At 44.3% G+C, this 12455-nt stretch overlaps 1 protein-coding gene across 3 annotated transcripts in view; it reads right to left on the bottom strand.

Annotated features, from left to right (window-relative positions):
• Positions 1-12455, bottom strand: part of GTF2I (general transcription factor IIi) — a 94502-nt gene that overhangs the window by 43878 nt on the left and 38169 nt on the right. For all 3 annotated transcript variants that reach the window (XR_005777627.1, XM_040424836.1, XM_040424838.1), the window contains exon 16: positions 1720-1903. Coding sequence is in view for 2 of the 3 variants with exons in the window: in XM_040424836.1 (XP_040280770.1) it covers positions 1720-1903 (184 nt within the window). In the remaining variant the exon portion in view is untranslated. The remainder of the gene's footprint in view (positions 1-1719; positions 1904-12455) is intronic.

The raw sequence follows: 12455 nt of genomic DNA, 5'->3' as shown, positions 1-12455 counted from the left end.
AATGGGATATACAGTTGCAAGAAAAAGTACCTTTGGAATGATATGGATTTCTGCACAAATTGGTCATAAAATGTGATCTGATCTTCATCTAAGTCACAACAATAGACAATCACAGTCTGCTTAAACTAATAACACACAAAGAATTAAATGTTACCATGTTTTTATTGAACTCACCAAGTAAACATTTACAGTGCAGGTGGAAAAAGTATGTGAACCCCTAGACTAATGACATATCCAAGAGCTAATTGGAGTGAGGTGTCAGCCAACTGGAGTCCAATCAATGAGATGAGATTGGAGGTGTTGGTTACAGCTGCCCTATAAAAACCACACACCAGTTCTGGGTTTGCTTTTCACAAGAAGCATTGCCTGATGTGAATTATGCCTTGCACAAAAGAGCTCTCAGAAGACCTACGATTAAGAATTGTTGACTTGCATAAAGCTGGAAAGGGTTATAAAAGTATCTCCAAAAGCCTTGCTGTTCATCAGTCCACTGTAAGACAAATTGTCTACAAATGGAGAAAGTTCAGCACTGCTGCTACTCTCCCTAGGAGTGGGCGTCCTGTAAAGATGACTGCAAGAGCACAGCGCAGATTGCTCAATGAGGTGAAGAAGAATCCTAGAGTGTCAGCTAAAGACTTACAAAAGTCTCTGGCATATGCTAACATCCCTGTTAGCGAATCTACGATATGTAAAACACTAAACAAGAATGGATTTTATGGGAGGATACCACAGAGGAAGCCACTGCTGTCCAAAAAAAATATTGCTGCACGTTTACAGTTTGCACAAGAGCACCTGGATGTTCCAGAGCAGTACTGGCAAAATATTCTGTGGACAGATTAAACCAAATTTGAGTGTTTGGAAGAAACACACAACACTATGTGTGGAGAAAAAGAGACACAGCACACCAACATCAAAACCTCATCCCAACTGTGAAGTATGGTGGTGGGGGCATCATGGTTTGGGGCTGCTTTGCTGCGTCAGGGCCTGGAAGGATTGCTATCATCGAAGGAAAAATAAATTCCCAAGTTTATCAAGACATTTTGCAGGAGAACTTAAGGCCATCTGTCCACCAGCTGAAGCTCAACAGAAGATGGGTGTTGCAACAGGACAACGACCCAAAGCATGGAAGTAAATCAACAACAGAATGGCTTAAACAGAAGAAAATACGCCTTCTGGAGTGGCCCAGTCAGAGTCCTGACCTCAACTTGATTGAGATGCTGTGGCATTACCACAAGAAAGTGATTCACACCAGACATCCTAAGAATATTGCTGAACTGAAACAGTTCTGTAAAGAGTAATGGTCAAGAATTACTCCTGACCGTTGTGCACGTCTGATCTGCAACTACAGGAAACGTTTGGTTGAAGTTATTGCTGCCAAAGGAGGTTCAACCAGTTATTAAATCCAAGGGTTCACATACTTTTTCCACCTGCACTGTGAATGTTTACATGGTGTGTTCAATAAAAACATGGTAACATTTAATTCTTTGTGTGTTATTAGTTTAAGCAGACTGTGATTGTCTATTGTTGTGACTTAGATGAAGATCAGATCACATTTTATGACCAATTTGTGCAGAAATTTATATCATTCCAAAGGGTTCACATACTGTCAGAAGTGTGTGCTGTCAGAAGTTTAGCAGGGTAAAAAGTGCTGACACACTGCCTTTAATCGTTCAATAGTGAACTGTTTACTTTAATCAATACAGTAAATATACCACTTACTTTTTTATTACAAATTTGATCCGGCTTCCAACCTGAATAATCTTTTCCAGTCTAGGAATCCCATACCAAGATGGACTTCTAAAGGGGATATTATCTGGGAGCCCCTCCACATACATATCGGTGGGATTCGCTTCAAATTTCTGGTAGGGTACAGGAATCAGTTCTGTCTTTCCCATAGCTTTAGCTAAAGGAAAAATAAAAATGCAGTAAAATTTTATTGAATCTAATTCTAGGCTATATTATTTATAAACCAAAAATCTTTATGTGCAAGACACACACGCATATATATATATACAGTCAGGTCCATAAATATTGGGACATTGACACAAGTCTAACATTTTTGGCTCTATGCACCACCACAATGGATTTGAAATGAAACAAAGATGTGCTTTAACTGCAGACTGTCAGCTTTAATTTGAGGGTATTTACATCCAAATCTGGTGAACGGTGTAGGAATTACAACAGTTTGCATATGTGCCTCCCACTTGTTAAGAGACCAAAAGTAATGGGACAAATGGCTTCTCAGCTGTTCCATGGCCAGGTGTGTGTTATTTCTTCAATATACCAATTATAATGAGCAGATAAAAGGTCCAGAGTTCATTTCAAGTGTGCTATTTGCATTCGGAATCTGTTGCTGTCAACTCTCAAGATGAGATCCAAAGAGCTGTCACTATCAGTGAAGCAAGCCATCATTAGGCTGAAAAAACAAAACAAACCCATCAGAGAGATAGCAAAAACATTAGGCCTGGCCAAAACAACTGTTTGGAACATTCTTAAAAAGAAGGAACTCATCGGTGAGCTCAGCAACACCAAAAGACCCGGAAGACCACGGAAAACAACTGTGGTGGATGACCAAAGAATTATTTCCCTGATGAAGAAAACACCCTTCACAACAGTTGGCCAGATCAAGAACACTCTCCAGGAGGTAGGTGTATGTGTGTCAAAGTCAACAATTAAGAGAAGACTTCACCAGAGTGATTACAGAGGGTTCACCACAAGATGTAAACCATTGGTGAGCCTCAAAAACAGGAGGCCAGATTAGAGTTTGCCAAACGACATCTAAAAAAGCCTTCACAGTTCTGGAACAACATCCTATGGACAGATGAGACCAAGATCAACTTGTACCAGAGTGATGGGAAGAGAAGAGTATGGAGAAGGAAAGGAACTGCTCATGATCCTAAGCATACTACCTCATCATTGAAGCATGGTGGTGGTAGTGTCATGGCTTGGGCATGTATGGCTGCCAATGGAACTGGTTCTCTTGTATTTATTGATGATGTGACTGCTGACAAAAGCAGCAGGATGAATTCTGAAGTGTTTTGGGCAATATTATCTGCTCATATTCAGCCAAATGCTTCAGAACTCATTGGACGGAGCTTCACAGTGCAGATGGACAATGACCCATACTGCAAAAGCAACCAAAGAGTTTTTTAAGGGAAAGAAGTGGAATATTATGCAATGGCCAAGTCAATCCCCTGACCTGAATCCGATTGAGCATGCATTTCACTTGCTGAAGACAAAACTGAAGAGAAAATACCCCAAGAACAAGCAGGAACTGAAGACAGTTGCAGTAGAGGCCTGGAAGAGCATCACCAGGGATGAAACCCAGCGTCTGGTGATGTCTATGCGTTCCAGACTTCAGGCTGTAATTGACTGCAAATTATTTGTAACCAAGTATTAAAAAGTGAAAGTTTGATTTATGATGATTATTCTGTCCCATTACTTTTGGTCCCTTAACAAGTGGGAGGCACATATGCAAACTGTTGCAATTCCTACACCGTTCATCTAATTTATATGTAAATACCCTCAAATTAAAGCTGACAGTCTGCAGTTAAAGCACATCTAGTTCGTTTTATTTCAAATCCATTGTGGTGGTGTATAGAAGGAATCATTGTGGATGGTAGGTATGTGTCACTGAGGGTCCTGGCCTCGGTGGAGTAACAGCCAGTTTTCATGTGTCAGCATCAGTTGCTGTTTGACACTTTGCTATCCCAGACCCATACAGCTTACAGATCATGACTAAGAGCCGGCTGGCTCGAAACAAGTCGGTCTGACCAGGGACATGGAGGGACCTCTTTCACTGCACCGTGTGTACATTTGGAATATTCAATAAAGAACAAGATTTTATCTCCTTCGTGCTGGAAATCTGTTTATTTGAATGAACTTTGCTATTTAGTATGGTTGCATAGCTGATCCGGGACGGCTCCTACTGGGAGTAGTCAAAATGCTGGGTGGGTGACTACTCCCCACGTTCCAGGCCAGGTTTTGTCAGGCTTATAAAAAAAACTGCCAGCAGTGTCAGGTGTGGGGAATTGTATCTCTCTCTCTGACATTTAAGCTCTGGCAATTTCTGTACCAGGATCTGAGCCTTGTGCCAGGCTGGAAGCCTGAAACCGGGAGGACTGCTCTGTTCTGAGCTATGCCAGTCGGGTGTGGATAAACAACCAGGACCAAAGGTGACTGTTTTGCTTTATTTGAGCTATCTGGGTGTGAACTAACACCAATACTGCAAATGAACTGTTGTACAAGTCTGCCCAAACCCCTGATGAAGCCAGATTAGCTGGCGAAACATGTTGGGGGGCGGAATTTAGGTTTTTTAATCTGCTGACCACATTGAGTTCTTGCAGGGATCTGTGTGCCTGATATATACCAATATGTGCGGCCATCAGGCCTGCTGAATCTTGGTGTCTATACCCCAGACACGGGGGCCAATAAGTTTTTAGGCACTGTTGGAAATTGTCTATACAGCAGGGATGCTGGTGTGTGGTTGAGTGGTGTTAGTGCACTCCCGCCAATCCATACACCGCAGTGACCCTTCATACACAGCAAGTCTCATGGGGTACAGTGTTTTTTTTTTTTTTTAACTCGCTTTATTGAAAATAAAAAGGCAAGATATTTAACAGTACATTCACACTGTATTACAATTTGCAGAGTAGTACATTACAATTAAGAATGCAATGGTAAGTTGAGCAATTTGTAGCATCACAGATATCAAATAAATCGCTACCCATTGATCCCCGCACATCATGTTAATGATCATCTTTAGTCAATATTGTACAGTAGATTAATGTTTTATCTTTATTCAATTTTGATAAGTCCCGCTAGTAAACTTTGAAGATGCATATCTAGTTAAGCATATTAGTTAAGTCACAGAATGTAGGTGGGCCGCCGTAGTAGTCACAGGAGAAGCACACCAAGGTCCCCATATCTTCTGAAACTTTTGAGAGCAACCCCTGTTAGAATACATAATCCTCTCAAAGGGAATAATATTGTTGACCATGGTTTTCCACTGACTGATCGAAGGGGGTCTGTCCGCCATCCATCTAATGGCAATAGCTTTCCTGGCCATAAACAAAACTTCCTTAATGAAAATAAGTGTATATCGTGAACGCGACTCCTCCTCTACAATACCTAATAGGCAGGATTTAGGGCAAACCACCAATGAATCTGGAATCAGGGAGGATACTATAGCCACCACCTCCTTCCAAAAAACCTGAATATAATTACATTCCCATATTAAGTGCCAGAAGTCCGCATTTAATTGTGAGCACATGTGGCACTCCGTGTGCGTTCTCCTGCCCATTTTAAAGAGCCTAGTTGGGGTCAAGTAACACCTATTCAAGATAAAGAGTTGTATCAATCTGTTATTAAGGGATGGAGATACTGTCACTGGGGCTTCCAGTGCTTCACTCCATTCCTCACTTGTCAGATCAGGCACATTTCCTTTCCACTTACTTTCTGCTGTCAATGGAGATGTTGATATCTTTAGATTAAGTAAATGTGTGTAGATGGCAGATATCAGTCCCCGAGGGCCCTGCGTCCTGAAAACCCCTATCAACGGGTAAGCCGATACGATTTTCTTCAGATCTCTCAGCTGGGCCTGTAAGGCATGTCTCAACTGTAGATACCTGAAGAAGTGTGGCCTCAAAACACCCGCCTTAGTCTGCAATTGTGAGAAGGAAAATAAAATGCCGTTTTCATACAAATCCTTTAGGTAGCATATGCCATATCCCCTCCATATCACCTCCCACTCTCTTTGTATCAGGTGTGGAAACAGTAAATTATTCCATAATGGAATATCCTCCGGCAGATCCTTGTACTGCTGTAACTTTGCAGCTCCCCACACCTGATGTGCCAACTTATGGATTGGAAGGAGCGAACCCGTCATAGATGCTTGGCCCTCCAGAACAGGCCATAGAGTGGAGAGCTGCAAAATCTCCCGCAGGTAATATTCAGAATTAGGAAGCACATCCTGGGTCACCCATGGCACCAAATACCGCAACTGACCAGCAAGAAAATATAAATGTAAGTCCGGTAAAGCTGCACCCCCTTGGTCCCAACTCCTCTGCAGAGACCTGATGGCTAATTTTCTTCTGTTTCTACCCCATATGAATGTTGCCATAAGGGAGTGTAACCTGTCAAAGAATGCTCGTGGTACAGGTGCGCAAGCATGCTCCAACATGTACAAGGCTTTGGGTTGAAGGATCATTTTAATTAAATTCACGCGGCCCATGGTGGACAACGGCAGAGTATTCCAGGATTTGAACTTGTCTACAAAGTATGAAACCAAGGGATCAATGTTTAACAAATGTGCTGACCCTGGGACTTTGGTGATAATAACACCTAAATATTTAAACTTGTCCACCACTAGCAAGTTATGGTACACCGAGGGCCACCCCGGGGCCCACAGGGGCATAATGGCTGACTTGGTCCAATTTATACATAATCCGGAGAATACACCAAACTGCTCAATAATGGATATTGCCCTAGATAAGGTGCACTCTACAGAATCCATGTACAAAATGAGGTCATCAGCGTATAGTCCCAACCTTTCTTCTCTATTTCCCATCTTAATACCCCTATAAACTTCATCCTGGCGGATCCTTAATGCTAAATGTTCAATGGCCACTGCAAATAGCAAGGGAGATAGGGGGCATCCCTGTCTGGTGCCTCTGTGCAAACTAAAAGTGTATGACAACGAGCCGTTGGTCATTATGTTCGCCGTCGGGGATTTGTATAGGATATTGATCCATTTAATAAACACTGGACCAAAGCCAAAAAATCGCAGTACCTGTACCAGGTAAGGCCACTCAACGGAGTCGAAAGCCTTGGCAGTGTCTAAGGCAGCCAGGGCCCAAGAGTTGTGATTTGCACATCCCAACTGGGTGATAACCTGTGCCCTGCGTATGTTACTAGAGGTGGATCTACCAGGAATAAACCCGGATTGATTCTCATGTATTATAGTTGAGATGACCCTGTTTAGCCTATCTGCCAACACTTTAGTAAGGATTTTGTAATCCAAGTTTAACAACGAAATGGGCCTATATGACCCGCACTCTAGGGGGTCCTTGTCAGGTTTTAATAAAACTACTATAGAGGCTTCGTATAATGTTTCCGGAAGAGTACCGCTATTTAAAGATGATTTGTACATGCTCAGCAGTTGTGGAGCCAAAATCTCCACATACTTAGAGTAAACTTCCAGTGGAATTCCATCTGGCCCTGGGGCCTTTCCCCTATTTAACCCTGCAATCGCCTCCCCCACCTCTTCCAGCGTGAGCTCCTCATCTAATAATTCCCTGTCTGACTCGGATAGTTGGGGGTGTGTTACTTCCTGCAGGTAATTCTCCAGTGACTGGAAGGAATACTCAGCATGTGAACAATACAGATCCTGATAAAACTCACCAAAACGGTCTAAGATCTCACCAGGGTCTGATACTATAATACTATCCTTGTTCGCTATGCGGAGTATCGGGGGCGCCATATTGTTCCTCCTCACTATCTGTGCCAATACCTTACCCACTCTGCTACCTTGTTCAAAAGTTTGCTGTTGCCAGAAGAGCATCTTACGGTCACTCTTCTCTTGCAAGTGATTCATGTAATTTCTACCATTCAGCAACCAATCCCTTCTGTTCTCTTCCGTGGGATTTGAGACATACTCAAACTCTGCGTTTCTGCACTGCATGCACAACTCTTCCTCCCTGCAGCGAGTGGACTTTTTAATGTACGAAATGGAGGACTTAAGGCATCCACGCAAAAAGGCCTTCAGGGTGTCCCAAAATAATGCCGGGTCTGTATCTGCTGGGTGAGCCGCAAAAAATGCGTGTAGTTGATCGGGCACCCTATCGTTCAGGGACATCAAGGAAAGCCAGAATGGGTGTACGCGTTGTTTTGGAGTGCGGACTGCCACGTAAGGGTTATCTAATGAGGCTATTACAGGTGCATGGTCAGATGGGCCCTGAGTCCCATATCGGATCTCTCGTATTGCCATATAGGTGCCAGGGGTGCCCAGGAGGTAGTCAATCCTAGACAGAGCTCCTCTTGAAGGGGTAAAACACGAAAATTCTGTTCTGTCAGGGTATCTCTCTCTCCATATGTCAATCCATCCCAGCTCAGACAGCAGACTTGCTAGAGCAGTTCTGGATAAGGGCCGTTCAGGGTGATTAATGGACGGATTACAGAATCTGTCTTTCGAGTTATCTAGGGTCATATTGAGGTCTCCCATGCCGAGAATCCCGGCTGATGGGAATTGCGCTGCGAATCCCGCCGCTGTCTGAAGCAGCGAAAGGTTGGCCGGAGGAGGATTATACATGTTTAATATCACATACGGCATACCATTAATATGGGCGTAGACAAATACATATTTGCCCTCTGGGTCTATACTTGTATGGTGCGGTTCCCATCTGAGCGCCCGATGAATTATTAATGACACACCTCTGGAGTAAGAATTACCATACGCACTCTCCACCCATTGGGCCCATGGCTTCCTTACCCTCCCCCCTGTTTCTATGGTAAGATGCGTCTCCTGCAGCCCTAGGATGTGAGGGGAGTAATTCCGGATATGTGAAAAGACTGCCATGCGCTTCCTAGGTCCACCCATCCCCCTGACATTCCATGACATTATTTTAATGTCCGCCATAATTAGTACCAGTTATAAAAGTAGGAGAAAGGCCCCACTCCCGAGACTTCCTATGGCGGAGATGATGTGCGTGGGTTAAATCACATATATAACATCTGCAATGCATTTCAATAAAAGCGGAAAACAAAAGGCATAAATTTAACCACCCAAACAACGGGTGAACTTGTAAAACATGTACTATGCCTGTATTAGCAAGTGGCCACATGCATTGGGGGACCTGCACGGTGTATGTAGATGTAAACCCAGTGCAGGTGGAGTAGCGACCCCCACCATTGGTATCATATATTACCGACTATATGCTTAATATCTGAACAGCAACATATGGTATTATCTCTCAACATCTCTGCCACCGTATATAAGTGAGGAGGTATTTTACCAAACTAGGGAACAGGCATGGTGAGAGAAATACAAATGAGTGATATCATATTGCGGACACATCTCAAACCTTGCAGGGGTTACCCTGAGTCTCTGGCTGTTAATAATAAGGCCATGGCCTCCTTTAGGATCACTTGGGAGGAGAACGTCTGGGTCTCCCGGATAGCCAGTTCTCCGCCTCAGAAGGTGTGGAAAAAAAAAATGATTTCTCGCCATCTATGATCCTCAAACGCGCAGGATACGCCATTGAATATTTGAAGTTCATCTCACGGAGGCGTCTTTTGATGGAGACGAAGGTGGCCCTCCTCTTCTGTAAGTCAGCGGAGAAGTCCGGGTATAGGGATATGTTCGCTGAGCCCAGCGAAATGGTCTGTGCGACTCTGGCTTGTGCTAGGATTAGGTCCCTGTCGCGCCAATTTAACATGCGGGCAAGCAGGGGTCTCGGAGGGGCGCCAGGTGGAATCGGTCTCGCCGGGACGCGGTGCGCTCTTTCAACGGCATATGCTGAGGAGAAGGCAGCGTTCGGAAATAACTCTTTGAACCACCCCTCTAAGAAGGCCGCAGGATCTGCGCCCTCCGCCCGCTCCGGCATGCCAATGATGCGCACGTTGTTGCGACGTGCACGATTCTCTAGGTCATCGCATTTTTGGCGGTACAGCTCCACCGATGCTTCCACAGCGGTTATTCTCGCCGGCAAGGGATTAGTTAGGTCTTCTAGGTCAGACACTCTGGTTTCGGTGAGTCTGACCCTCTCCCGTAACTGCTGCACGTCGTGTCGTAGTAGGCCCAGGTCCACCCTAACCTCCTCTATCTTCCCGGTCAGAAAGGCCTGGCACCCGGTGATTGCCGCCATCAGCTGGTGATGTGAGGCCTGTAAGGTAAGTTCCGGTGCGGGTTCCGTGTCTGGAGGGAGCTGTTGAAGGGACTGGCTCCTTGTATTGGTCGCGCGGGATGGTGAGGAGGCCGCAGCGCCATGTTGGGAGTCCTGCCTTGCGAACTCCTTAAGACGTTCCGCCGCCAGCTGTGCCTTACTTGGGCTCATGGTTTGAATCTGGTCTCCTCGCTGTCCCCAGATAGTCTTTCAGGGATCCAAATGTCAGTCTTTAGATGCAGGATGGCTCAGGATTGCTGGTGGGAGACGGAGCTGCTCTCAAGTGCGACCGTCCATGACGGCAGTTGGCCACGCCCCCGGGTACAGTGTTTTTAAACCCTATAGGTAGCTCACAATTTGTTATTTTCACTCGTGTTTTAACATGAACAAGTAAAAGTTATGTTTTATTAGTCTGGGACAAGAGTGGTTAGTAGCCTTATAGGCAGTAGTTTTCAAGTACTGTGTACTTGCAACAAGTGTGAATAAACACTGACGTTTTGAGTTATAAACTGGTCTTTGCCTCTATACTGCGTCTGCTGGTCATGACTACTAAAGCGAGTCCCCACAATATATATACATATACATATATAGCAAACAAATAAAGTAGCAGCCCACCACTAAATGCGCTAAGACTGAGCGAACAGGTGAATATGTGAACAGGGTCAAATACATGACGCCATAATTTACTGCAAAGCAGTGAAGAAACTCTTAGCGCATATTATTGATCAAAAATATGTCGGGCCCACCTACCAGACGACAAGGTAGCTTCTTATCAGGTGGGACCTACTCTAACATAGAGGGTCCAGCTCCATTGTTACTCTGATTAAAAACACCAAGCGGTGGGGGATGGGCGGGGAGTGCTAAGTTCCAAAGAGGATGCCTAGTCCTCTATAATATACATATAAGCAAAAAACGGAACAGCACCTCCTGAGACAAATCGCAGGTGCAAGCTACCTGGCAATAATACAGCAAACAAATAAAGTAGCAGCACACCACTAAATGCGCTAAGACTGAGCGAACAGGTGAATATGTGAACAGGGTCAAATACATGATGCCATAATTTACTGCAAAGCAGTGAAGAAGCTCTTAGCGCATATTATTGATCAAAAATAAATTATGGCGTCATGTATTTGACCCTGTTCACATATTCACCTGTTCGCTCAGTCTTAGCGCATTTAGTGGTGTGCTGCTACTTTATTTGTTTGCTGTATTATTGCCGGGTAGCTTGCACCTGCGATTTGTCTCAGGAGGTGCTGTTCTGTTTTTTGCTTATATGTATATTATAGAGGACTAGGCATCCTCTTTGGAACTTAGCACTCGCCGCCCATCCCCCACCCCGTGGTGTTTTTAATCAGAGTAACAATGGAGCTGGACCCTCCATGTTAGAGTAGGTCCCACCTGATAAGAAGCTACCTTGTCGTCTGGTAGGTGGGCCCGACATATTTTTGATCAATAATATGCGCTAAGAGCTTCTTCACTGCTTTGCAGTAAATTATGGCGTCATGTATTTGACCCTGTTCACATATTCACCTGTTCGCTCAGTCTTAGCGCATTTAGTGGTGTGCTGCTACTTTATTTGTTTGCTGTATTATTGCCGGGTAGCTTGCACCTGCGATTTGTCTCAGGAGGTGCTGTTCCGTTTTTTGCTTATACATATACATATATATATATATATATACACACACACATATACACTCACCTAAAGAATTATTAGGAACACCATACTAATACGGTGTTGGACCCCCTTTTGCCTTCAGAACTGCCTTAATTCTACGTGGCATTGATTCAACAAGGTGCTGATAGCATTCTTTAGAAATGTTGGCCCATATTGATAGGATAGCATCTTGCAGTTGATGGAGATTTGAGGGATGCACATCCAGGGCACGAAGCTCCCGTTCAACAACATCCCAAAGATGCTCTATTGGGTTGAGATCTGGTGACTGTGGGGGCCATTTTAGTACAGTGAACTCATTGTCATGTTCAAGAAACCAATTTGAAATGATTCGAGCTTTGTGACATGGTGCATTATCCTGCTGGAAGTAGCCATCAGAGGATGGATACATGTTCCCATTCTGTTTACGCCAAATTCAGACTCTACCATTTGAATGTCTCAACAGAAATCGAGACTCATCAGACCAGGCAACATTTTTCCAGTCTTCAACAGGCCAACTTTGGTGAGCTCGTGCAAATTGTAGCCTCTTTTTCCTATTTGTAGTGGAGTTGAGTGGTACCCCTTGGGGTCTTCTGCTGTTGTAGCCCATCCGCCTCAAGGTTGTGCGTGTTGTGGCTTCACAAATGCTTTGCTGCATACTTCGGTTGTAACTTGTAACGAATGGTTATTTCAGTCAACGTTGCTCTTCTCTCAGCTTGAATCAGTCGTCCCATTCTCCTCTGACCTCTAGCATCCACAAGGCATTTTTGCCCACAGGACTGCCGCATACTGGATGTTTTTCCCTTTTCACACCATTCTTTGTAAACCCTAGAAATGGTTGTGCGTGAAAATCCCAGTAATTGAGCAGATTGTGAAATACTCAGACCGGCCCGTCTGGCACCAACAACCATGCCACGCTCAAA

This window comes from Bufo bufo, chromosome 3 (genome assembly GCF_905171765.1).
Source record: "Bufo bufo chromosome 3, aBufBuf1.1, whole genome shotgun sequence".
NCBI lineage: Eukaryota > Metazoa > Chordata > Amphibia > Anura > Bufonidae > Bufo > Bufo bufo.
This window is presented reverse-complemented; position numbering and strand designations above follow the sequence as displayed.